The sequence below is a fragment of the Anolis sagrei genome, chromosome 6 (assembly GCF_037176765.1).
Source record: "Anolis sagrei isolate rAnoSag1 chromosome 6, rAnoSag1.mat, whole genome shotgun sequence".
Taxonomy (NCBI): domain Eukaryota; kingdom Metazoa; phylum Chordata; class Lepidosauria; order Squamata; family Dactyloidae; genus Anolis; species Anolis sagrei.
The window spans coordinates 17,697,482-17,724,547 of NC_090026.1; the positions used below are offsets into that span (position 1 = coordinate 17,697,482).

The 27,066-nt window shown below is 46.3% G+C and overlaps 6 protein-coding genes across 6 annotated transcripts; 4 read left to right on the plus strand and 2 right to left on the minus strand.

Annotated features, from left to right (window-relative positions):
* Positions 1–11,736: 11,736 nt before the first annotated feature.
* LOC132777840 (histone H1.4-like) lies at positions 11,737–12,516 on the plus strand. The gene has a single exon (XM_060780328.2). The coding sequence runs from the start codon at positions 11,772–11,774 to the stop codon at positions 12,447–12,449; it is 678 nt and encodes a 225-aa protein (XP_060636311.2). The 5' UTR covers positions 11,737–11,771; the 3' UTR covers positions 12,450–12,516.
* A 711-nt stretch (positions 12,517–13,227) lies between these two features.
* LOC132777841 (histone H3) lies at positions 13,228–13,715 on the minus strand. Its single transcript, XM_060780329.2, has one exon. It carries the CDS (start codon positions 13,692–13,694, stop codon positions 13,284–13,286), a length of 411 nt encoding a protein of 136 aa, XP_060636312.1. The 5' UTR covers positions 13,695–13,715; the 3' UTR covers positions 13,228–13,283.
* A 1,120-nt stretch (positions 13,716–14,835) lies between these two features.
* On the plus strand, positions 14,836–15,214 carry LOC137097348 (histone H4). Its single transcript, XM_067469860.1, has one exon. It carries the CDS (start codon positions 14,851–14,853, stop codon positions 15,160–15,162), a length of 312 nt encoding a protein of 103 aa, XP_067325961.1. The 5' UTR covers positions 14,836–14,850; the 3' UTR covers positions 15,163–15,214.
* A 3,927-nt stretch (positions 15,215–19,141) lies between these two features.
* Positions 19,142–19,489, plus strand: LOC132777843 (histone H4). The gene has a single exon (XM_060780331.2). It carries the CDS (start codon positions 19,157–19,159, stop codon positions 19,466–19,468), a length of 312 nt encoding a protein of 103 aa, XP_060636314.1. The 5' UTR covers positions 19,142–19,156; the 3' UTR covers positions 19,469–19,489.
* Positions 19,490–22,168: 2,679 nt separating this feature from the next.
* LOC137097347 (histone H3) lies at positions 22,169–22,670 on the plus strand. Its single transcript, XM_067469859.1, has one exon. It carries the CDS (start codon positions 22,216–22,218, stop codon positions 22,624–22,626), a length of 411 nt encoding a protein of 136 aa, XP_067325960.1. The 5' UTR covers positions 22,169–22,215; the 3' UTR covers positions 22,627–22,670.
* Positions 22,671–24,992: 2,322 nt separating this feature from the next.
* On the minus strand, positions 24,993–26,181 carry LOC132777839 (histone H1.4-like). Its single transcript, XM_060780327.2, has one exon. The coding sequence runs from the start codon at positions 26,175–26,177 to the stop codon at positions 25,491–25,493; it is 687 nt and encodes a 228-aa protein (XP_060636310.2). The 5' UTR covers positions 26,178–26,181; the 3' UTR covers positions 24,993–25,490.
* Positions 26,182–27,066: the final 885 nt, after the last annotated feature.

Sequence of the window (27,066 nt, forward strand, 5' to 3'; positions counted from 1 at the left end):
TAAATTGTTAGAATATACACAGCACATGTCTCCTCTGAAGTGAGCAACACTTATCTCATTGGGACTTACTGACTGGTAAAAGCCTATAGTGTTTTGCCCTTAATGAAAGCAGTGATGGAGGTCACATGTCTTTGGTTCTCAGGCTGGATCTACACTGCCATATAATCCAATTCAAATCATATAATCTGGATTCAGAAACTGGATTATATGGCAGTGTAAATGGGCCCTTAGATTGCAGCTTCCAACATTCCTCATTATTCTCTATGCTGGCTATGGCTGCTGGGAGTTGCAGTTCAAGAACATATCTATAATTCCCATCTATACCAAAAACCCTGGAGGGACACAATATCCTTGCTACGGTGCCTAGCATTTGTTGGATAAACTGGGGATTTGTGATGGTAGTTCTTATTATCTCATTATCTCAGATTTATTGATAATGTCTTTCTTATGAACTTTATATTAGTTTATCTATCTGTGCAATATATGAAAACCTAAATAAGGGGGTAGACTATGTTGCTGGGGGATTCTGGGAGTTGTAGTCACAAAAGTCCGAACTCACATAACTCAAAGACAATGCTAACTTTGCTCTGTTTTTGAAGGTTGCATTTTCATGCCCCAACTTGTCTTTCACTTACATTTTGCTGTTTGTTTTGATGCAGATCATTGACTGATGTGTGTGTGTGTGCTGAATCTGATGGGAGTTGCAGTCCAACATCTGGAGAGCAACAGATTGGAGAATATGGATGCCAAAGTGGCAGGTTCCCTTTACCTGATTCAGCCCCATCTTTACAAGAGCCAGCAACTCTGGCAAGACTAACATTTCTTTCTTAGCTAAATAAATTCCTCAGCAATTAATATCAGTCTTGGACCAGTTTGACTGCAGTGGATGTGATTTTCCTTAGCAGGGGTGGGAGTGGGGAGAGAGCAAGAGAAGGAATGGGGAGGGGCTTCTAAGCATCTTCAGCATCCTTTATCCTGTGCTGGGTACCAATCTCTGAACAGCCTGCCTTGGGAAAAGAGCTGGAAGAGGCAGATGGAAGAGTCTGTTGGAGGCAGTAACATTACCAAGTATTGACAGCTTTACTTGGAAACCACCTTCTCAAACCTTCTAAGAACAGGTATGTGGGATTGGGAGCAGCTTTAGGAATGATATACCTTTAACTTGGTGCAATGTTGTCTTCTTTAAGTGCTATTTTTGTGATGAGATCTCATGTAAAATTAAGATTATATTATGTTAAAATTGATTTTTTTCTGTTTCTGGTTTGAAAATGTTATTTCCCATTTAATTGTGCAATTCTTACTTTGAAAGTAGTTGCTACATTCCAGAAATTTTGTTTTCTGGATGCCACAAGCTATGCTGAATTGGTTGAGGCTCTATGAGATACTCATTAGAAAACTAGAACAAAACGTGCTGCAAGAGGTTCCTCCCATAGAAACAGAGTTTTTTGTGGTTTAATAAACCTTTTCCATGTTTTTACGAAGGAACCAATTAGGAAATTACATTTATAACCCAGAAACAAAAATCATGTTACACAGTGTTATGGAAAAGATCAGTCTGTCAATAATAAGGAATGGTTGGAGGATTCAACACATTGGAGGATTAGACCAGTGTTTCTCAACCTGAAGTTCGGGACCCCTGGGAGGATCGCGAGGGGGTGTCAGAGGGGTCACCAAAGACCACCAGCATTTTCTGTTGGTCATGGGGGATCTGTGTGGGAAGTTTGGCCCAATTCTATCACTGATGGGGTTCAGAATGCTCTTTGATTGTAAGTGAACTATAAATCCCAGCAACTCCCAAATGTCAAGTCTATTTTCCCCAAACTCCACCAGTGTTTGCATTTGAGCATATTGAGGATTTGTGCCACGTTTGGACCAGATCCATCATTGTTTGAGTCCACAGTGCTCTTTGGATGTAGGTGAACTACAACTCCAAAACTCAAGGTCAATGCCTACCAACCCCCCAACCCCTTTCCAGTATTTTCTGTTGGTCATGGGAGTTCTGTGTCCTAAGTTTGGCTCAATTCCATCATTGGTGGAGTTTAGAATGCTCTCCGATTGTAAGTGAACTATAAATCCCAAATGACAAAATCAATCCCTCCTCCAACCCCACTAGTATTCCAATTTGGGCGTATTGGGTATTTGTGCCAAATTTGTTCCTGAGAATGAAAATACATCCTGCATATCAGATATTTACATTATGATTCATAACAGTAGCAATATTACAGTTATGAAGTAACAACAAAAAGAATTTTATGGTTGGGGATCACCACAACATGAGGAACTGTATTAAGGGGTCGCAGCATTAGGAGGGTTGAGAAACACTGAGATAGACATTTGTTTTGGTTCAGTTGTGTGGTTATGCTTTCTAAATTGCCACTCCCACAATCCATCGGACACCATTTGTGCTTCTCAGACTGTTTGATGTTTAGGACTGGTAACTATCTTTTTAATGTACCAGGGACTGGCACTGCCCTTGTTTCTATTTGTACTACGGTTGTTTCTTTCCTGGAAATCCATCAGGACAACACCAGTCCAGGAGCAACTGCTCCAAGTAGCACCATACAAAGGAAATTCTGATAGTGGCAGTCCAAAAAAAAAATAATAATTTTTTCTCCAAATCTAATCTTTTTGAAGAATACAGTGGCAACCTGAGTGCAACCAAGTGACAACCTCTCAGTGCGGCAACCTGAGGCCCTTGACTAAAACAGGGAATGCCTCACAGCAGTAGCCCCCCAAGCAGGTCTTTCCTGGCACCTCCCCGAACTATGGCTTCCTATGACCACGGACGTGAGCTCTGCACCTTTGTGTCCACGGCAGCATCCCACGTCATGCGCACCCTCCAGAAACCTTGCCGGAGCAAGCCAAGCAAGAGGAAAGTGAATCACCGACGGTTCCTACAAAACCAGATATGCAGGTAGGATGACCAAGACTAGCTATTCTCCACACTCTCTATCTCCCGTCCCTTATATCTCCTTGCTCTGAAGTGCCCAGCAGGGTCTACAAGTAGATCCAAAGACCCTGGTTAAGAAAACTTCAGCTATAGGGACCACTACTGGGCAAGCAGGCATGCGTAATGGGTTAAACCCTTGTGCCGGCAGGACTGCTGACCGGAAGGTTGGTGGTTTGAATCCGGGGAGCAGGGTGAGCTCGTGTGTCAGCTCCAGCTTCTCATGTGGGGACATGGGAGAAGCCTCCCACAGGATGGTAAAACATCTGGGCGTTCCCTGGGCAACTTCCTTGCAGACGGCCAATTCTCTCACACCAGTTTCTCAAGATGCTCCTGACACGGAAAAAAAATCTTAGAGCTAGTTGTGTACATAGGCTACTATGTAATTATTGATTAACTATTGATTGTTAACAGGTATTTGAACTAGTTACTTGAAATAGGTTCATTTTCTAAATAGGAACTTTCTAACTGCAACACTTTACATTGTATCTTCATAGTAAGAGGAAACTTTGCTGTTTATGGAATGAGAGGTAGTTTAGACTGAGATAGAGATTCTGGGGATTTTACTCCAAAACATAATTGTGAACGGCTGTATCTGTAGATTCAGAACCCATGAATACAGAGGGCTGACTTTATTGGGCAACTGTGTAGGCCTCTCAGTGACTGTCCACCTCCAAAAAGGCTACACCAGGAATGGGCAAACTTAGGTTCTCTGTGTGTTTTGGACTTCAACTCCCACAATTCCTGGCTTCAAGCCCTTTCCTGAAGCCAGGAATTATGAGAGTTGAAGTCCAAAACGCATGGAGGAGCGAAGTTTGCCTTTGCCTAGGCTACACTGTAAGATTTCAGCATGTCAGAAATAATATTGCATTTGGCTGCTATTTTGGATAGTTTCAGTCTTTTCTGAGTGCCCCCTCCCCAGGTGATAAAAGGCTTGGGAAAAGCTGTATTTGAATCTACCTTTGGGGCGATATGAAGGTGAAAAATTGCATAAAAATCAGTACCTCCCCAAGCTTTGAAGCTTTAGAGGTCACACTTTGGGGTCCCAACAGTTGCATGCAATCTTGTAGTGAAAAGAGTAGTCCACTCTGATCCACACTCCTTTGTCTGCTACACCAAATCTCCCAAGATCTTCTCTGTTCTCCTTCCTTTCTTTCTCAGGAGTTTTTCAGACATTGAAGCAGCTACTCGTCGCTTGGCCTCCTCCATCCTTTCCCAGGAAGCGTGTGTCCCTCCTGCAGGAATCCAGCAAAGAGGCCCCTCTCCGCCCCCAATGGTCCAACTGCCTTCTGCCATCGGTTCCTTCTCAGGCATCGCTGAAGCATTTGTGGCTCCCGACCCGACTCCTAGCTGGGCCTTGTCTCTCGATGCCCTGACCTCTGATCCCGATGAACTTTTTGAACCCATCACCAGAGAGACCTGTTTGGTTGGGGCCAACAGCTGGGAGCCACTCAATCTCTACCCTGGATCCAATTTAGTGGGATGGACATCACAACAACTCCATGCAGAATCTGCAGCTTGTATGGAGCCAAATGCTGGTCCCTCAATTGAAGTTGAATGCCCCACCCCTGTCTTGGATTCAGAGGCTTTTGTGACCTCCGGCCATGACAGCTATTTTCCTTTGTGGGACCTGGAAAGGTGGTGATTTCCCTAAAGGGTTGCCAATATTGGTATTTTTATGGCTCTTGGGTTTCTAGGCCCAAACCCGAGACCTAAGAACAAGTCCCTAGTGATATCATTAAACATTGTCCATTAAGTGCAGACAAACATAGCTGCGGAGACCTTATCATTCAAATGTGCAGAGAAAGAAAGGGAGAGAACTAATGTGCAAACAGCTACACAATATTAAAAGTGCAACCTAGTCCGTTGGTAAAAGTTTGATGGTACAAAAATGTTTGGACCAGGAGAACAAGGATGGGGACATCATGGGAAGGAGTTCTAGAGCAGGCATGGGCAAACTTAAGCGGCTGAGGGGGGAAAGGAAGGGGCCTGAGGCTGTTAGGAATTGTGAGAGTTGTAGTCCAAAACACTCCAGGGCCCAAGTTTGTCCATGCCTGCTCTAAAGTCTGGGAGCATCACTGCTTATTTTGTTCCCACCAAGTGAACCTTAATAGGCTTTGGACCATGATGATGGTCTCTCCAGAAGATGGAATGAGGGTCATAAGAACCTTCTGATGTTGTTGAGTGACAACTTCCATTGATTGGGTTAGCCAGAGCTTCTAGAAGTTGTAGTTCGACAATATCTGGAGGGTCTTGTACTTCTACTCCTGGTTGAATTACTGGCAGTAAGTGCTTTACACAAAAAAGGATTATTTTGGCTCACCCTTTTCATAGCCAAATCCCTATGAAATTAAATTTGGCCCTTTCCCTCTCATGCTAGTTCTATGTCCTGTTGTGTTATCTTTATTTATTGGTTCCTGGGGGGAAATGCAGAACTAACTTTGTCTTCTTTGGAGTAGTGGAAAGCAAGTTGTGAAAATGAACACAGTCTGGCTACCAGTATTTAAAAAACACTTTAAAATCAGTACAGTAAATAAAGAGCAACGTTCAAAAAACAGGGGCATTCTTGACATGAAACAACCAGGGCTAGCTAACACCGCTCAACAAAGCATTGCCCAAGGCAGGAAGAAGCCAGTCTTTGAAACTGCAAGGCCATTCAGTGCTAATCAAGGTGATTCACACCTGCCTCAAACAGACAAGAATTCTTTCTCCCACCCTGGACATTCCACAGATATATAAACCCCACTTGCCTAGTTTCCAGCAGATGTCACAACCTCTGAGGATGCCTGCCATAGATGTGGGCAAAATGTCAGGAGATAATGCTTCTGGAACATGGCCATACATCCCAGAAAACTCACAGCAACCCAGTGACTCTGGTCATGAAAGTCTTCAACAACACAATGCAGAACTAACCTTGTCTTTGGTAAAGAAGTGGAAAGCAAGGTTAGAGTCCTAGTACTTTTCCATTCACTGGCATAATGACAGTAATTGCAGCCATTGTTTCCCAGACTTTCCTGTTCATTGTTAATTTAACTGTATTTCTTACAGCAGCTGAAGGAGAAGGGGGTTAATTTCCCCAGTGACATTACAGTATTGTCCATGCCGCAATACAATTTGGGTGTGACTTGTGAACTTGAAAGCACAATTAACATCTATTAGCTTTACAAAAGACCTGCGCCTGATTGACACACACCTGGCAAGAATTGGCTTATTGATAGGGATGGATATAACCGAGTGTTTTTTGGACTCTCCTTTCAAGTAACAATTATGGAGAATTTCATGATGAATGCTTACATTTCAAAATTTACCACTATACTGCTTTCTAGAGCCATTTCTTATGCAGTCTTCCACATTTGATGCTGTCTTTTCCCTCATTCCTGATTAACTTCCCTATTTGTTTTCAGTTTGTTCCTTTGTTCTGATGTGTTCAGTGGTTTTGATAAGAATTAAACACACATACCACTATCAATTGCTTTAACTGGATGGCTATCTGTCGGGGGTGCTTTGAATGAGATTTTCCTGCTTCTTGGCAGGGGGTTGGACTGGATGCCCATGAGGTCTCCTCCAACTCTATGACTCTAACTGTAGAATGAATTCATAGAATCATAGAATCAAAGAGTTGGAAGAGACCTCATGGGCCATCCAGTCCAACTCCCTGCCAAGAAGCCGGAAAATCGCATTCAAAGCACCCCTGACAGATGGCCATCCAGCCTCTGTTTAAAAGCCTCCAAAGAAGGAGCCTCCACCACACTCCGGGGCAGAGAGTTCCACTGCTGAACGGCTCTCACAGTCAGGAAGTTCTTCCTCGTGTTCAGATGGAATCTCCTTTCTTGTAGTTTGAAGCCATTGTTCCGCGTCCTAGTCTCCAGGGAAGCAGAAAACAAGCTTGCTCCCTCCTCCCTGTGGCTTCCTCTCACATATTTATATATGGCTATCATATCTTCTCTCAGCCTTCTCTTCTTCAGGCTAAACATGCCCAGCTCCTTAAGCTCCATAGGGCTTGTTCTCCAGACCCTTGATCATTTTAGTCGCCCTCCTCTGGACACATTCCAGCTTGTCAATATCTCTCTTGAACTGTGGCGCCCAGAATTGGACACAATTCCTCTCTTGTCTCCATTACATATATATTGTTGTTCAAGTGATTTATTTTTATTTACAATATTATTTAAATGTAAATTATATAATTGTCAGAGAAAAGCAGTAATATATTCTTGCCCCCACTTTGAAAAAAAAAGTTTCTCTGAGAATGTGTACTCTTGATGTGACTATTAAATTGTTTCTTGCTGCCCCCTAGTGAACTGTGCCATTATTAAAAGGTAAAAGTTTCCCCTTTGACAGTAAGTCCAGTGCTGTCCAACTCTGGGGGTGGTGCTCATCTCCATTTCTGAAGATGTCCATATATGCCTCCAAGGTCATGCAGCCGGCATGACTGCATGGAGCGCTGTTACCTTCCCACAGGAGCAGTACCTATTGATCTACTCACATTTGCATGTTTTCAAAGTGCTAGGTTGGCAGGAGCTGGTCTAACAACGGGAGCTCACCCTGCTCCCTGGCTTTGAACCGGCAACCTTTCGGTCAGCAAGTTCAGCAGCTCAGCAGTTTAACCCACTGCACCACTGGAAGCTCTGTACCCTTATTACCCAGTTATTAACAATGTTCTCATGCCTTGTACCATATATTAAAAGGCCCATGGTGGAAGTAGATCTCTGTAATCCATTAAATGAGGATCAGGCCAGGTGACATCTAGGACAAAGGTCAGGTTCCATTCTGATTTTAACGTATATAATGAATGCTCTCAAACTTGTGGATGTCACATTCACTAACTTGAGAAAGGTGGAATGAGATCTCCTGATCTAAGCCTGTGTAAGGCATTCTTTTTACCAGGGATGACCCAAGACATTTTGCTGCCTGTAGCAAAGAAAAAACAACAATAATCCCAAGACAATGCTGTGTTAGGAGCCCCCGGTGGAGCAGTGGGTTAAACCCCTGTGCCGGCAGGACTGAATACCGACAGATCGCAGGTTTGAATCCGGTGAGGGGCGGATGAGCTCCCTCTATCAGCTCCAGCTCCTCATGCGGAGCTGGAGCTGAGAGAAGCCTCCCATAAGGATGATAAAAACATTAAATCATCTGGGCATGCCCTGGGCAACGTCCTTGCAGCCAATTCTCTCACACCAGAAGTGACTTGCAGTTTCTCAAGTGACTCCTGACATGACAAAAAAAATGCTGTGTTCTCCCAATTTAATAATAATAATAATAATAATAATAATAATACTTTATTTATACCCTACCACCATCTCCCCAAGGAGATTTGGGGTGGCTTACATGAGGCCACACCCATCAGTACAATAAAACAATGTAACACAGGAACACAACAGAAAATACAAAAACCAATGTAAATAAACAGCGCAACAATATAAAATTAGAACATTAAAACACTGAAATAATCACAGGGCAGGGCCAAATGCAAAGATTAAAATTTAAAAAAAATTAAAAATACTGGGTGATAGGACAATGTATTGTATCAGGACAGGGGATCTGGGTGATAAGGTAGGATTTAATTGCACAGACCGGAAAATAAAGTGGAATTGATATCTGCGCTACTGAAAAGACAGGGATCTTTATGACAGGTTGGTGGAAGGATGCTGAATTAGGCCCCTTCCACACAGGGCAAATCCCAGAATATCAAGGCAGAAAATCCCACAATATCTGCTTTGAACTGGGTTATCTGAGTCCACACTGCCATATATTCCAGTTCAACGCAGAAAATGTGGGATTTTCTGCCTTGATATTCTGGGTTATATGGCTGGGTGGAAGGGCCCTAAGCTCCATACATTTCTTTGAAGGATCTGTCCAAGGTTCTGAGCCAATTGTGATGGAATGGTTTGGCACTTTGGATTATTCTTTTAAATAATCAGACTAAATTCTGAAGCCAATGTATTATTCCAGTGATGTAGAAATAACCTGCTACCACTGTTTCACTGCCACTAAGAGCAGGAGGTCATAGAATGATAACCTGAGTTGGAAGAGACCTTAAGGGCCTCTCACCGCAACCCCATCCTGCTATGTAGAAGCACTCAATCAAAGCACTCCCAATAGATGGTTATCCAGCCTCTGCTTTAAAACCTCCAGAGACTGAGATTCCACTATGTTCTGAGGCAGCAGCACATTCCACTGACAATCAGGAGGTTCTTCCTGATGTTTAGGTGGAATCTCTTTTCCTGCAATTTGAATCCATTGCTCTGTGTTCCTGTCTCTAGAGAAACTCAAGAACTACAGCAATATAAAGTTGGATTACATTGTTGCTATTGCTGTGTGCCTTCAAGTTGTTTCTCATTTATGGAGATCCTAAAGTGAACCTATCATGGGGTTTTGTGAGCCTCAAGTTGGATTTACATTGCCCTATATCCCAGGATCTGATCCAAAATTATGTGCTTTGAACTGGATTATATGAATCTACACCGCCAGATAATCTGGAATAAGCAGATAATCTGAGATGGGATCCTGGGATATAGGGCAGTGAGGGCTCTATTTAGCGCATCTCTATTTCTAAGCGGAAGAACTAGATATCTAGACATAGATATCTCTTAGGCCAGCACGACTGGATGGAGCGCCGTTACCTTCCCGCTGAAGCAGTACCTATTGATCTACTCACATGTGCAGGTTTATGAACCGCTAGGTTGGCAGAACCTCGGCCTAACAGCAGGAGCTCACCCTGCTCCCCGAATTTGAACCGCCAGCCTTTCCATCGGCAAGTTCATCAGCTCAGTGGTGTAACCCACTGCGCCACAAGTTAGCAGATATATCCCAGTATGAAACATATGGCCTCAGAAAGAACATCCAGATGAACTAGAAATGCTGGATTCTCTGCCTGAGGCAACCAACCAAATGATAGAGCTAGCTTTGATGATTTAAACTAGCCCTGGATCGAATAGGTTGAGAGACAAACTGGCCAAAACCAAAAAGTAGAAATTTGAACTGTGTCTGGTTTCGAAGAAACATTTATGGAATTTCTTTCTTTGAGTCCGCAATAGTTTGAGCTCTACCAGTCACCAATTTCTCTTTTTAAAATATTTTTTATCAAGTTTATGTTGCCCATTATAAAATCATAAACAAAACATTTACATCCTTGATAACTTTTTTCCTCACAATGGCCTTGTGATATTAAATTGCCCAACCTAACAGTGTTTACATTACAGAATGAATATTACTAGATACCACTTTAACTAGCATGGCTTAATGCTATGGAATCCTGGGAGATTTAGTTTGGTGAGACTCCACCACTCCTTGGCAGAGAAGGCTAAAGACCTTGGCAAAACAACATCTCACACAATCCCATAGCATATTCAAGCCCTGGTGGTTCAAGTGTGGTTAAACTGTATTAAATAAAGTGAAGATCCACCCTGGCTTTTATCCATCCTACCTCGAAATGCTTCAGATTTAAATTTGCTCTCATCTCCCAGAGCAAATAAATGACTCACTTCTATGGGCTTTTTCAATCCCTCTCCCATCCTAGAGCTCTGGCTTCTGGGACTCACGGCTTCCAGATCTCCCAATTTCATCCAGGCCCCAAATTATTATTATTTTAATTTATACCTTACTTTTTCTATCCCTGAAGGAGACTCGTAGTGTTATGAAATAAGTCCATAATGGAGGGTAAAGCAGGCATGAGACAACTTGGGCCTTGTAGTTGTTTTGGACTCCAACTCCCACAATTCGTAACAGCCTCAGGCCCCTTCCTTTTCCCCCTCAGCCCATGCCTGATATACACTGCAGAACGAAAATAGTTTGGCACCACTTTTGTCCAACTATGAATTATTATTACGCTCTGGACCTCACAACCTCTGAGGATGCTTGCCATAGATGCAGGCGAAACGTCAGGAGAGAATGCCTCTAGAACATGGCCATATAGCCCGGAAAAACCTACAACCCAGTGATTCCGGCCATGAAAGCCTTCAACAATACATTATTCTTTTAGGAAACCCATTTTCCTACTTCCAACAGACCTCACTACCTCTGAGGATGCTTGCCATATATGCAGGCGAAACGTCAGGAGAGAAATCCTCTAGAACATGGTCATATAGTCCGAAAAAACCTACAACCCTCCAGTGATTCCGGCCATGAAAGCCTTCGACAATACATTATTCTTCTGCTTTTGGAGTGAAAACATTTTGAAAAAGAAGATTGATCCAGATTGAATGTTGTGGGGAAAGTCAGCTGGGAAAAGGGGATGAATGCTGAGCACTAACACCAAGGAAGAGGGAAGAAAGGATGAATCTCAAGGACAGAGGGGAAAGGGGCGGAGCAATGGCTAGCGCGCCGAAACCAGCACAAACGGACCAATCAGGGCGCCGCTCCATCTTGTAAATAATAATAATGGCGGCTGGGGAAGGGGGCGGAGCTCTAATTGGCCCGTTGAATGGACCAATCAGGGCGCCGCTCCGTCTTGTAAATAATAATAGTGGCGGCTGGGGAAGGGGGCGGAGCTCTAATTGGCCCGTTGAATGGGCCAATCAGGGCGACGCTCCGTCTTGTAAATAATAATAAAAATGGCGGCTGGGGAAGGGGGCGGAGCTATAATTGGCGCGCGAGGAACGCCCGTTGAATGGACCAATCAGGGCGCCGCTCCGTCTTAGACATAATACTAAAGGCTGGGAAAGGGGGTGGAGCAATATTTTGCGCGCGTGGAACGCCCTTTGAATGAACCAATGACAGCGCCGATGTGTTCGTATAAATACTATGCCGCGCAGCTCGCAGCCCTCAGTATAGATTTGACATTGTGACTCGTTCTTTCTGCAGAAGGCCTATCTCCAGCGTGACAGCCATGTCCGAGACTGCTCCCGAGGCTTCGGCGGAGGCAGCGCCGGCTGCCCCCGCGGCGAAGAAAGGCAAGAAGGCGGCGGCGCCGAAGGCCAAGAAGCCCCGCAAGGCGTCTGGCCCGAGCGTGACGGAGCTGCTGACCGAGGCGGTGGCGGCCTCCAAGGAGCGCAGCGGGGTGTCTCTGGCCGCCCTCAAGAAGGCGCTCTCGGCCGCGGGCTACGACGTGGAGCGGAACAACAGCCGCGTCAAGCTGGGCCTCAAGAGCCTCGTGGCCAAGGGCACGCTGCTCCAGACCAAGGGCACGGGCGCCTCGGGCTCCTTCAAGCTCAACAAGAAGCCCCTCGAGGCCGCCGCCGGCAGGGCCAAGGCCAAGGCGGGGGGGCCGCCCAAGAGGAAGAAGGCGCCCACTCCCGCCAAGGCCAAGAAGCCCAGCAGTGCCGCCAAGAGGCCGGCAGGGGGCGCCCGCAAGAGCCCCAAGAAGCCCTCCGCCTCCGCGCCCCGGAAGAGCCCCAAGAAGCCGGCCGCCAAGAAGGCCAAGCCCGCCCCCAAGAAGGCCAAGGCCAAGAGCCCCAAGAAGGCCAAGTCCCCGCAGAAGCCCAAGGCCAAGAGCCCCAAAGCCAAGCCCAAGCCGGCCAAGAGCCCCAAGGCCAAGAAGACCAAGGCGGCGCCCAAGAGGAAGTGAGTCCGAGAAAGGACCTCACACCACCGCCGCTCCCACCCCAACGGCTCTTTTCAGAGCCACACACAAACTTCACCCGAAAGAGCTGGCACTTATCCAAGGGCCATGCAGGAAAGGCACCATCAAAGCACTCCCAACAGATGGCCAGACTGCCTCTATTTCAAAAGCCCCGCAAAGAAGCTTCCACACTCCTTTTCAGCGCAGGCCCTTCAGTGAGGAAAGCCTGCCATGGAGGGTGGGAAGCTTCTTACACGGAAGTTAATAGCACTCATTCATTCATGGGATTTTTGGGTAGCCACATTTTTCAGGAAGTTACCATGGATCAAATCAGGGCATGAATCATTTGCTTTAGGTGTAACAACACTGCCAATAAGGACTTTTTATTCAATTGGGGGAATTGGCTTATTAATATAAGAAACATTCTCTTTAGGACAGGAAACAATGTTAAGATGTAACCCTCTTCTACTGTTATACACCATTGTCCAAGTCCCAGGTGCAAAGGGTCACCCAAGAAGACCCAACAAGACAGTGCTTTGTGTTTGATGCTAAACACAGTTGTTGCCATATTTTGGACACCACAAGGGATTTTTCGTAATACCCTGCTTCCTGGAGAAGTATTGTCTTACATCCCTTGTTCAATTTATAATATTGTAATGTAATGCCTCGATATAACATCAAGAAATTATAGCACTGCATTACTTCTGCAGCGTAGATGCACCTTGAACTTCAGGGCTGAAATGTGGAACCCTCTGAGCAAGGGTGTCCCAGCTCTTTAGGACGTTGTGCTGGCCCTGAAAAGAGCCTTTGGGTCGTTGAGAAAGCGGGAGTGTTGGGTCTTCAAGCCCTCTCCCCGCGGATGCGGCGGGCGAGCTGGATGTCCTTGGGCATGATGGTGACACGCTTGGCGTGGATGGCGCAGAGGTTGGTGTCCTCGAAGAGCCCCACCAGGTAGGCTTCGCTGGCCTCCTGCAGCGCCATGACGGCCGAGCTCTGGAAGCGCAGGTCCGTCTTGAAGTCCTGCGCGATCTCCCTGACGAGGCGCTGGAAGGGCAGCTTCCGGATGAGCAGCTCCGTGGACTTCTGGTAGCGGCGGATCTCCCTCAGGGCCACGGTGCCCGGGCGGTAGCGGTGAGGCTTCTTCACGCCCCCGGTGGCCGGCGCGCTCTTCCGAGCCGCCTTGGTGGCCAGCTGCTTGCGGGGCGCTTTGCCGCCGGTGGACTTGCGGGCAGTCTGCTTGGTCCTGGCCATCCTCTCTCCCCTAAGATACAAAGCCAAGAGTATAAAACGAAATGAGCTCTCTCAGGAGGCGGGTGGGCATTTATAGCCTCTATACTTATCCTGATTGGCTGAGAGCGGCACAATTTAAAATTTCCCGGGCCGTGCAGGGATTGGACAATAGCATTGATAGCTCCCTCCTCCCTCTCCTGATTGGCTGAGAGAGCCAAGCGTTTTTTTTAAAAAAGGAAATTCCAAGGCTGTGCAGTGAATGGACAATGGCGTCGATGTCTCCCTTTTCTAATTGGTTAAAAGCTCCACGATTTAAATAAGAATTAATGTATTGTCGAAGGCTTTCATGGCTGGAATCACTGGGTTCTTGTGGGTTTTTTCGGGCTATATGGCCATGTTCTAGAGGCATTTTTCCTGACGTTTCGCCTGCATCTATGGCAAGCATCCTCAGAGGTAGTGAGGTCTGCTGGAACTGGGGAAAAAGGGGGGTTATATATATATTCCACAGATATATAAACCCCCTTTTCCCCAGTTCCAGCAGACCTCACCTCTGAGGATGCCTGCCATAGATGCAGGCGAAACGTCAGAAAAAATGCCTCTAGAACATGGCTCTATAGCCCGAAAAAACCCACAAGAACTGAGTGATTCCAGCCATGAAAGCCTTCGACAATACATTGACTTTTTCCTGATCTATGCTGTACTTGGAGAATTTCTATCAAAAATCCCCGTTCCTTTAAGGCAAGGTGTTTGCTTTCAAATTATTTCAGACTTAGGTTGACCCTGAGTGAGGGCCGGGTAAATGACCTTGGAGGAACAAGGTGTTGTGCTTTCCATAATTTGGCCCAGATTAATCCTTGCTGCTTTTACCAGATAAGCGAAGATCTTTGTGAAATACACAAAGAAGAGTTATTTTTCTCCCCTAGACGGAGGTTCCAAGTTATCCCAAGCATACCTGCACCTGATTGGTTAGATACCAAACTCTAAGCCGCTGATTGGTGGAGAAACGCCACCAATCAGCGCTGTGGCGAACAGAGGCGGGGCGGGGCAGAAAAGAGCGCAAAGTTGACTGTGAAGTTTTCACTCAGGTCGGGCACTGTGCTATATAAGCCCGTGAATCGGCTGCTGCTTTCACTTGTTCTTTGTTTCTGGGAGAGAAGTACCGTGTTTCTTTGCTGTCATGTCTGGTCGCGGGAAAGGCGGAAAGGGTCTGGGGAAAGGCGGCGCCAAGCGGCACCGCAAAGTCCTCCGTGATAACATCCAAGGTATCACGAAGCCGGCCATTCGTCGCTTGGCTCGCCGTGGAGGCGTCAAACGTATTTCGGGCTTGATCTACGAGGAAACCCGTGGAGTGCTGAAGGTCTTCCTGGAGAACGTCATCCGCGATGCCGTGACTTACACCGAGCACGCCAAGAGGAAGACCGTCACCGCCATGGATGTGGTCTATGCCCTCAAGCGCCAGGGCCGCACTCTGTACGGATTCGGAGGCTAAGTTTCCCAAAACCACCCTCAAACCTAAGTCAACCCAAAGGCCCTTTTCAGGGCCGCCCACACTCTCACCAAAAGAACTGTGGTCCTTTTAAGGAGGCGCCAGAAAAGGCTTCTGAAATAATACAGATTGAACTTTCATACAATTGAGGATGGAAGATAGGAAGAAGGCTACATCCTATCTTGCAGAATGCCAAGGCCAGGAATATTAATACAGAGGCACCTTGAGATTTCCTGTCATGGAGGGAACCAATCAGGGCATTGCAATTTTACAGCACCATGATTCCAAAGTATTGACATTCTTTAATGCTTTGGAATCATACCTGTAGTTTGGGAAGGCACCAACACTGGCAGAGGAGGCTTAAGACCTTGCAAAACTACAACTCCCAGTATTCTATTACATTAAGCAATTACTGTTAAAGTGGTGTCTACAGAGTAAACACACTCCCCCCAAGAGTTTATAAGGGTATATTTACATAGTTGGGAGTCTTAACTATGCTTTATTTAATCCTCTCAACAGCCACTATTGTCTTCCAGGCTCCGGCTTTACTACCGGTCTTTGATTTTTTTACTGCTAATTTTTTTCTCAGCTGTTTTTTTCTTCCCCATTTCCTCTCTAAGAGGAAATCATTAAAATCATGAAAATGAACAAAATCTGGCTACCAGAATTAAAAAACTCTAAAATCGGGACAGTAAAGAAAGAACAACACCCAGAAAACGGGAATTCCAGACAGGAAACAATCAGAGCTAGCTAACACCGCCCAACAACGAATTCCCGGAAATCATGAAAATGAACAAAAACTGGCTACCAGTATTTTTAAAAAACCCTCTAAAATCGGGACAGTAAAGAAAGAACAACACTCAGAAAACGGGAATTCCAGACAGGAAACAATCAGAGCTAGCTAACCACCCAACAACGGATTCCCCCAGGCAGCTACCAGCCAGGCTTTGAAGCTGCAAGTCTATTCAATGGTAATCAAGGCGGCCAATTGCAACATTCACTCTTGCCTCAAAGACACAAGAGTTCTTTCTCCTACTCTGGACATTCCACAGATATATAAACCCCATTTTCCTAGTTTCTAACAAACCTCACAACTAGGTTCTTGTGGGTTTTTTCGGGCTATAGAGCCATGTTCTAGAGGCATTTCTCCTGACGTTTCGCCTGCATCTATGGCAAGCATCCTCAGAGGTAGTGAGGTCTGTTGGAATTAGGACAAAGGGTTTATATATCTGTGGAATGGCTGGGGTGGGGCAAAGAGCTCTTCCCTGCTGCAGTTAGGTGTGAATGTTTCAGCTGATCACCTTCATTAGCATTTGAAGGCTTGCCTGAGCCTGGGAAAATCTCTTGCTGGGAGGTGTTAATCTGTGCCTGGTTGTTTCCTCTCTGTTGTTTTGCAGTTATAATTTTAGAGTTTTTTAATACTGGTAGCCAGATTTTGTTCCAGCCATGAAAGCCTTCGACAATACATTAAACCTCACAACCTCTGAGGATGCCTGCCATAGATGTGGGTGTAACATCAGGAGAGAATGCTTCTGGAACATGGCCATACAGCCTGGAAAACTCACAGCAACCCAACGACTTTTTGTTTGTTTAAATGCCATTATTGCCTGGAAAGTAAAGAAACCTGCTAAGATGAATGGGACTTTCATTAAAGCAACAAAGTTTCAACACCTTAGAGATCAACACACATTTGTTGCTATGTGCCTTCAAGTTATTTCTAGGCTTAAGGCGATCCTAATATGACCTGTCAAAGGGTTTCTTGGCAGTTTGTTCAGAGAGGATTTTCCTTTGCCTTCCTCTGAGGCTGAGAGAGTGTGACATACCTAAAGTCACCCAATGGGTTTCTATGGGAGGTTGGGATTCAAACCCTGCTCTCTATTCCTACTCCAGCAATCAGACTGCTACACCATAATGCTCTTTGGTCAGCTAACACACTTGTGTAAAAGCTATAACAACATATATTATTATTTATTTACTGTGCAAAATCTATACATTGATGCCATGGTGCAATTATTAGTCTTGTTTTAAGATACTGCATGGATCTTACTTTTTTCCCCTGCAACAGACTAACACAGCTTCTATCTTTTAATTTGTGTTTGTTACAAATTGCAAGTAACCAATAAAGGAGAAAATAAATGGCTTTAAAACAAATTGGTTGTGTATTTACAGAAACTTTTAAACCACCATCACAAATCTCTGCTGCAAAAATCATATACTATAATGCTAAATCAATTTGCACAAGTCATTCGTAGTGTGAAAAGACTTCAAATTGCAATTCAGAAATAGAAAAACAGGGCTGTAGCCCCAATAAAGGAAACATCATCAGTTATCTATTTTTACTGAAACAGCAGGAATGAAAGCCAATTGAAATATTAACAAAGTAGATTAATTTGGAGCACTAGCTATAGTACAAATGGATTTCAGCTAGTGTAATGTTATCTAAATGGGAGCCCCCAGTGGCACAGTGGGTTAAACTGTGAAACTGCTGAGCTTGTTGACAGAAAGGTCGCAGGTTCGAGTCCAGGGAGCGGTGTGAGCTTCAGCTGTCAGCTCCAGCTTCTGCCAACCTAGTAGTTCGAAAACATGCAAATGTGAGTAGATCAATAGGTACCGCTCCGGTGGGAAGGTAACGGCGCTCCATGCAGTCACGCCGGCCACATGACCTTGGAGGTGTCTATGGACAACGCTAGCTCTTTGGCTTAGAAATGGAGATGAGCACCAACCCCCAGAGTTTGACACGACTGGACTTAATGTCAGGGGAAAACCTTTACCTTTACCTAATGTTATCTAAGAATACAGAAGCATTTTGATTCCTACAGATAGTAATGCCTATGCATAGGATATAGAACAACATGTCAGATCTTGTAGTGATGTGCCTTCAAGTTAATTCTGTTTTATGGCAATGTAATATATGACTTTCTTAGCAAGATTTATTCAGAGATTTGCTATTACCTGCCTCTAAGGTTAAATTGGGAAGATTAATGCAGTTTGACACCACTTGAACTGAAATGGCTCTATGATATGCAAGTATGGGCATTGTAGTTTTACAAGGTCTCCTCTGCCAAGAGTGCTGGTGCTTCACTAAACCACAACTTCCAGGATTGTACAACCTTAATCCATGGCAGTTAAAATGGTGTTAAACTGCCTTAATTCTACAATGCAGATGAACCCTAAGTCTGACTTCAGCTTGTTACAAGCTCCAGACAAGGTATAGGAAGTGTGTAATTCCACACCACACACTAGTTCTCATGCTGTGATATTACTTTAAACCAAAAAGCAGAAAGGAGAGTGGTTGCCATGAAGATATATAAATATATATTCACACACACACACACACACACACATAAATACATAGATATGAATATATATATATATGAATACATATATATATATATATATATATATATAAAATCTTAAATATAGACATATATAAGTATGATCGTTTGTGTGTGTGTATATATATATAATATAATATAATATAATATAATATAATATAATATAATATAAAGCCAAATATGGGTTGCTGTAAGTTTTCCAGGCTGTATGGTCATGCTCCAGAAGCATTCTTTCCCCTCACCATGCCTGCTATAGTGTGAAAAGTCGTAAATAAATAAATGTATATAAATGTCGTAAATAAATAAATAAATATAGATGTGGGCCAAACTTGAGGAGAGAATGCCTCTGGAACATGGCCATAGAGCCTGGAAAACTCACAGCAACCCATTGATTCCAGCCATGAAAGCCTTCGATAGCACATTAAAGCCAAATAGTTGCAGGGTGACGTTTGTTGAGAAGCAGAAAGGGCGCAAAAACAAGAGAGGCCCGACGTTTCCTGATTGGTCGGTTTGAAATCCCATTCGAAACGTTCATTGGGCAGACTGCCAAGCGGCGAGAACACTGGGTGTTTTCACTCAGGTCGGATCCCAGACTATATAAACTCCGTCGCGCTGTACTCGAGATTAGTTCTTCTTTGTGAGTTCAGACTGATAGAGGAAAGATGTCTGGCCGTGGAAAGGGAGGGAAAGGTCTGGGGAAAGGCGGCGCCAAGCGGCACCGCAAAGTCCTCCGGGATAACATCCAAGGCATCACAAAGCCGGCCATTCGCCGCTTGGCTCGCCGAGGAGGCGTCAAGCGTATTTCGGGCTTGATCTATGAAGAAACCCGTGGAGTCCTGAAGGTCTTCCTGGAGAACGTGATCCGTGATGCCGTGACTTACACCGAGCACGCCAAGAGGAAGACTGTCACCGCCATGGACGTGGTCTATGCCCTCAAGCGCCAGGGCCGCACTCTGTATGGCTTTGGAGGCTGAAAGGCTTGTGCTGTGCTTCTAAGCAACACTCAAAAGGCCCTTTTTAGGGCCACCAACTTCTGCAAGAAAAGAGCTGTGTCCTGGACCTTCTTTTCCTTATTTAAAAATAATCCCATTTTGTGTCAAATTGTTTCTTCTTTAGCAGAGACTGGGAAGATTAATTTAAGACTATAAATTAAAATTTATTATGGGAATGACCATAAATTGTGTGCTACTCCTAATATTTGATAGCTATTGTATATTCAGGGATTGAAGTTTTATCTTTTGATGGAAGTCTGTACTTTTTGTGTGTGTTTGCTTATTTCACGATTGCTTTGAGATTTTTTTTCTCACCAATTTGCCTCAAAAGGTCTTACAATATTCCTTTGTATGCTGATATAGAATAATACAGCAATGGGTTGCTGAGTTTTCCGGGCTGTATGGCCATGTTCCAGAAGCATTCTCTCCTGACATTCTGCCCACATCTATGGCAGGCATCCTCAGAGGTTGAGGGGTCTCTTGAAAACTAGGAAAATGGGGTTTATATATCTGTGGAATGTCCAGGGTGGGAGAAAACTCTTGTCTGCTTTGTTGCAATTGGCCAGCTTGATTAGCACTGAATAGCCTCGCAGCTTCAAAGCCTGGTTGCTTCCTGTTGGAGGAATCCTTTCTTGGGATCTGTTAGCTGGCCCTGATTGTTTCTTGTCTGGAATTCCCCTGTTTTTTGTGTTGTTCTTTGTTTACTGTCCTGATTTTAGAGGGTTTTTTTTAATGCTGGTAACCAGCAATGTCTGAATAATAATTCAAGATAATACTGTTTGTTTTTTCTGCTTTGCAACTGAGATTGGTATTGCACACTCTCAAGTTGTTTTGGACTTTCACCAACTCTTAAGGCCACTGCAGGGCTTTACTATCATGTTAGCATCATCATATCACTGAAGCTCTGGTTACTGCTTGAGCATTAATCCTAGAGTTGGAGCCCCCCGTGGCGCAGTGGGTTAAAGCCCTGTGCCGGCAGAACTGAAGACCGACAGGTCGCAGGTTCAAACCCGGGGAGACCGCAGATGAGCTCCCTCTGTCAGCTCCAGCTCCCTATGTGGGGTCATGAGAGAAGCCTCCCGCAAAGATGGTAACACATCAAAAACATCTGGGCGTCCCCTGGGCAACGTCCTTGCAACGCCCATTCATATTACAGTGTAGAACAGGCCTGGGCCAACTTGTGGTGTCGGGGTGCTTTGGACTACAACTCCCAGCATTCCTAACAGCCTCAGGCCCCTTTCTTTCCCCCCTCAGCCGCTTAAGCGGAGGTTCAAATCTAGGGAGTGCGTGGATGAGCTCCCTCTGTCAGCTCCAGCTTATGTGGGGACATGATGAGAGAAGCCTCCCACAAGGATGGTAACACATCAAAACCTCCAGGCATCCCCTGGGCAACGTCCTTGCAGATGACCAATTCTCTCACACCAGAAGCGACTTGCAGTTTCCCAAGTTGGTCCTGACATGAAAAAAAAAAAACTAGATTTGGAAAGGACCATCTAGCCCAACTCCATTCTGCCATGCAGAAAAACACAATCAAAGCACTCCCAACAGATGTCCACCCTGCCTCCGTTTAAAAATCTCCAGAGAAAGAGGTTTTGGAACGAAACCCAAGCAGAAGTGATGCAGTTCGATACCACTTTAACTGCCATGGCTCTATTCTATGGATTCCCTGGAGTTGTAGTTTTCTAAGGCCCTTGGTTCTCTCTGCCTAAAAGTGCTGGTGACTTATTACCAAATTACATATCCCAGGATCCCATAGCCTTGAGCCAAGGAGGTTAAAGTGGCGTCAAATTGCATCAATTAAACAGTGCAGATACTCCCTAAGGTTATTTTGTGTGTGTGTGTGACTTGTCCTGGCTGGTTTCGCTATCTTTGAGGCAGAGGCAGCAGGAAAAGGCCTTTAGATCCCCAGAAACTGTATCACATGTATTGCTTTGGTGGGGCAGGAGGATAAAACGCCTTCCAGAAGAGGAACCTTTGCTTGGTTCAGAATCCCCTTGTGAGAAAGGTATTTCATATTAATTTTCCACTCAAGATTCCTGCATTCTAATACAGAGAAACAAGGCTGTGGCTTTGAATACTTCTACTTACTTAAATTTCTAAAATTTTCTCTAAAATCAAATCTCAGGATGGAATGTCAATCTTGGGTGGTGTCTTTACCAGATAATGGAAGCAGCAAATGTTATCAAGGAAGGAGAGAAAGGGGCGGAGCTTGTTGCTAGGAGAAACAATCCCTCACAACAGAGAACAAAGGCAGAGCGTGGGGGGGAGGAGCGTCAGTAACCAATCAGAAAGAGTTTAGCGTCAGTGATCCAATCATAACAGAGCGCGGGAGGTTTGAAAATCCCCAACGGTCGATTTGAGATGCTCAGGGATTGAATGTCAATCTTGAGTAGTGTCTTTGCCAGATAATGGAAGCACCAGATGTCGTCAGGGTAGGAACGAAAGAGGCGGAGCTTGTTGCTAGGAGAAACAATCCCTCAGAACAGAGAACAAAGGCAGAGCGTGGGGGAGGAGCGTCGGTAACCAATCAGAAAGAGCTTAGCGTGAATGATCCAATCATAACAGAGCGCGGGAGGTTCGAAAATCCCCAACGGTCGACTTGAGACGTTCAGCCAATCAGGAGGAGGGGAAGTGGCTATAAATACCCAGCGCGGCGGGCAGAAGTTGTCAGTGCTGAAGTGAAGTGCAGAAGAAGAGGTTGACGAAGGTTTTGGTACTGAGTCGGAGAAATGGCCAGGACCAAGCAGACTGCCCGCAAGTCCACCGGCGGCAAAGCTCCCCGCAAGCAGCTGGCCACCAAGGCGGCAAGGAAGAGCGCGCCGGCCACCGGGGGCGTGAAGAAGCCTCACCGCTACCGCCCGGGCACCGTGGCCCTGAGGGAGATCCGCCGCTACCAGAAGTCCACGGAGCTGCTCATCCGGAAGCTGCCCTTCCAGCGCCTCGTCAGGGAGATCGCGCAGGACTTCAAGACGGACCTGCGCTTCCAGAGCTCGGCCGTGATGGCGCTGCAGGAGGCCAGCGAGGCCTACCTGGTGGGGCTCTTCGAGGACACCAACCTCTGCGCCATCCACGCCAAGCGCGTCACCATCATGCCCAAGGACATCCAGCTCGCCCGGCGCATCCGCGGAGAGAGGGCTTGAAGGACCTCACTTCCACAACGACCCAAAGGCTCTTTTAAGAGCCACCAACCTTGTCATTTTAAAAAGAGCTCGTTTTCCCTGCTGTTTACGTCGTTTTGTTTATGTTGGATACATCTACCTCAGGTGTGGCCTCGGGGTGCTTTGGACTTCAACTCCCAGCATTCCTAACAGCCCGAATCAAACTCCGCCCTCCCTCCCCCCGGATCAAAATTCTGGCTCCGGGCCTGCCCAGGCTGTAAGATGCCGTGAAAGGTGGCCAGTTGAAACATTCACGCCTATCTCAGGCAGACAAGAGTTCTTTCTCCCACCCAGGACATTCCCACAGATATATAGACCACACTTTCCTAGTTTCCCACAGACCTCACAACCTCTCTGCCACAGATGCAGGTGAAACATCAGGAGAGAATGCTTCTGGAACATGGACATACAACCTGGAAAGCACACAACAACACAGTGATTCTGGCCATGAAAGCCTTTGACAATTCATTAATTTCAGTTTAGCCCTGAAAGTAATCCCACTTGGGTAGGCCGAATTCTCTCAAATCCTGTTACTTGGACGGAGAGGCAGCCTGCAAAGTGCAGCTCCATTGTGTTACATCTTATTTATGTTACTGTTATGTAAGTGCAAGCCTGCCTGCTAATTAACATTTTGTAAGCCACTCTTGAGTGCCTTTGTGGCTGAAGAGCAAGGTAACAATTCTCTAAATTAATCAATACTCTAATAAACAAGGATGGGATATATTTTCGTTCTTGTTTAGACTTAATTTGGAAGCCCCTTGACTTTGCCTTCCTGAGGCTGAGAGAGTGTGACTCGGGAGGCTTTGTCTATGGCAGTGGTTCTCAACCTTCCGAATGCCGCGACCCCTTAATACATTTCCTCATGTTGTACTGACCCCCAACCATAACATTATTTTTTTTTGCTACTTCATAACTGTAATTTTGCTACTGTTATGAATGGTAATGCAAATATCTGAAATGCAGGATGTTTTTTTTTTTCACTGGACCAAGGTAAGTAAGGTAGTCCCCTGACATTAAGTCCAGTCATGTCTGACTCTGGGGTGTGGTGCTCATCTCCATTTCTAAGCCGAAGAGCCGGCGTTGTCTGTAGACACCTCCAAAGTCATGTGGCCGGCATGACTGCATGGAGCGCCGTTACCTTCCCGCCGGAGCGGTACCTATTGATCTACTCACATTTGCATGTTTTCGAACTGCTAGGTTGGCAGAAGCTAGGTCTGACAGCAGAAACTCACGCCGCTCCCCGGAATCGAACCTGCGACCTTTCGATCAACAAGCTCAGCAGCTCAGTGCTTTAACCCACTGCGCCACCGGGGGCTTACTGGACCAAATTTGGAACAAATACATGACATGCCCAAATTTAAATACTGGTGGGGTTGAGGGGGATTATTTTGTCATTTGGGAGTTGTAGTTGCTGGGATTTATAGTTCACCTACAATCAAAGAGCATTCTGAATTCCACTAACGATGGAATTGAACCAAACTTGGTACACAGGACTCTCATGACAAATAGGAAATATTGGAAGGGTTTAGTGGGCATTGACCTTAAGTTTGGAGTTGTAGTTCACCTACATCCAGAGAGCACTGTGGACTCAAACAATGATGGATCTAGACCAAACTTGGCATGAGTATTCAATATGTCCAAATGTGAACACAAGTGGAGTTTGGGGGAAATAGACCTTGACATTTGGGAGTTGTAGTGGCTGGGATTTATAGTTTATCAAAGAGCATTCTGAACCCCACCAATGACAAAATTGGGCCAAACTTCCCACACAGAACCCCCATGACCAACAAGAAATACTGTTTTCGGATGGTCTTTGGTGACCCGTCTGACACCCCCCTTGCGAGCCCCCCCCCCCAGGGGTCCCAACTCCCAGGTTGAGAAACACTGCTCTATGGAATTTAAACTTTAAAAGTATCTGAAAACTTACATACACAAGTGTTTTTTTAAAAAAATATTAAGACTCCTTTCCAGAGTTTTCACTTTTTTGAGGGTGATTTTCCTTACAAGTTGGTTTCATATAAGAGTGGTTTGGCTACACCTTAACATTCCATGTCTTGTCCTAAAAAAGCCCTTTTCTTATTTTGATAAGCCAATTCCCCCAATTAAATAAAAAGTCCTTATTGGCAGTGTTGTTACACCTAAAGCAAATGATTCATGCCCTGATTTGATCCAAAACACCCCTGACAGATGGCCATCCAGCCTCTGTTTAAAAGCTTCCAAAGAAGCCTCCACCACACTCCAGGGCAGAGAGTTCCACTGCTGAACGGCTCTCACAGTCAGGAAGTTCTTCCTCATGTTCACATGGAATCACCTTTCTTGTAGTCTTACCAAAACATGACAACAGCTCTTTGTGTTCTGCGCCAAATACAAATCAGTGTCTTGTCTTGGGCACCAGAATGGCTTTATTCGGTGACCCTTTGCACCGGGGACTTGGACAATGGTGTATATAACAGTAGAGGTGGGCTACACCTTATTGATAGGCCAATTCTCCCAATTGAAGAAAAAATGCTTATGATTCATGCCGTTTTGATCCATGATAACTTTCTGAAAAATGTGTCTACCCAAAAATCCCATGAATGAATGAGTGCTATTAACTACCATGCAAGAAGCTTCCCACCATCCATGGCAGGCTTTCCTCACTGAAGGGCCTGTGCTGAAAAGGTGTGGAAGCTTCTTTGAGGGGCTTTTGAAATAGAGGCAGTCTGGCCATCTGTTGGGAGTGCTTTGATGGTGCGTTTCCTGCACGGCCCTTGGATAAGTGCCAGCTCTTTCGGGTGATGTTTGTGTGTGGCTCTGAAAAGAGCCGTTGGGGTGGGAGCGGCGGTGGTCTGAGATCCTCCTCGGACTCACTTCCTCTTGGGCGCCGCCTTGGTCTTCTTGGCCTTGGGGCTCTTGGCCGGCTTGGGCTTGGCTTTGGGGCTCTTGGCCTTGGGCTTCTGGGGGGACTTGGCCTTCTTGGGGCTCTTGGCCTTCTTGGGGGCGGGCTTGGCCTTCTTGGCGGCCGGCTTCTTGGGGCTCTTCCTGGGCGCAGAGGCGGAGGGCTTCTTGGGGCTCTTGCGGGCGCCCCCTGCCGGCCTCTTGGCGGCACTGCTGGGCTTCTTGGCCTTGGCGGGAGTGGGCGCCTTCTTCCTCTTGGGCGGCCCCCCCGCCTTGGCCTTGGCCCTGCCGGCGGCGGCCTCGAGGGGCTTCTTGTTGAGCTTGAAGGAGCCCGAGGCGCCCGTGCCCTTGGTCTGGAGCAGCGTGCCCTTGGCCACGAGGCTCTTGAGGCCCAGCTTGACGCGGCTGTTGTTCCGCTCCACGTCGTATCCCGCGGCCGAGAGCGCCTTCTTGAGCGCGGCCAGAGACACCCCGCTGCGCTCCTTGGAGGCCGCCACCGCCTCGGTCAGCAGCTCCGTCACGCTCGGACCCGACGCCTTGCGGGGCTTCTTGGCCTTCGGCGCCGCCGCCTTCTTGCCTTTCTTCGCCGCGGGAGCCTTGGCTGCAGGGGCCGCCGGCGCTGCCTCTGCCGGAGCCTCGGGAGCCGTTTCGGACATGGCTGTCAAGCTGGAAGCCCTCCTACAAGCAGAACGAGTCACAATGTAAAATCTATACTGAAGGCTGCACTGCGCTGCCTAGTATTTATATGGACAGGGCGGCGCCCTGATTGGCCCATTCAACGGGCGTTCCGTGCGCGCCAAGCATAGCTCCGCCCCCTTTCCCAGCTCTATTATTATTTATAGGCTAGCACAGAGCGGCGCCCTGATTGGTCCGTTTGAGCTGGTTTCGGCGCGCTAGCCATGGCTCCGCCCCCTTCCCCTGTCCTTGACATTCCTGCATTCTTTCTTCCCTTTCCTTTGCTGTTTGTGCCCACCATTCATCACCTAGAGCAGTGGATCTCAACCTGTGGGTCCCCAGGGGTTTTGGCCTACAAGTCCTAGAAATCCCAGCCACTTTACCAGCTGTTGGGACTTCTAGGAGTTGAAGGCCAACACATCTGGGGACGCACAGGTTGAGAACCACTGACCTAGAGGTTAGAGCAGGCATGGGCCGACTTGGGCCCTCCTGGTGTTTTGGACTACAACTCCCACAATACCTAACAGCCTCAGGCTCCTTCCTTTCCCCCCCTCAGCCGCTTAAGGAAGGGGTCTTAGGCTGTTAGGAATGCTGGGAGTTGGAGTCCAAAACACCTGGAGGGTCCAAGTTTACTCATGCCTGTTCTAAAGTCTGGAAGCAGCCACCATAGAGGCCCTGCTTCTTTTGTTCCCACCAAGTGAACCTTAGGAGGCTTTGGTCTCTCCAAAGGATGGAATGAGGGTCATAAGAAACCTACTGATGTTGCTGAACGACAGCTTCCATTGATTGGGTTAGCCACCTGTTTATTTATTTATTATTTATTTACGAAATTTATGTGCCACTCTTCTCACCCTGAAGGGGACTCAGAGC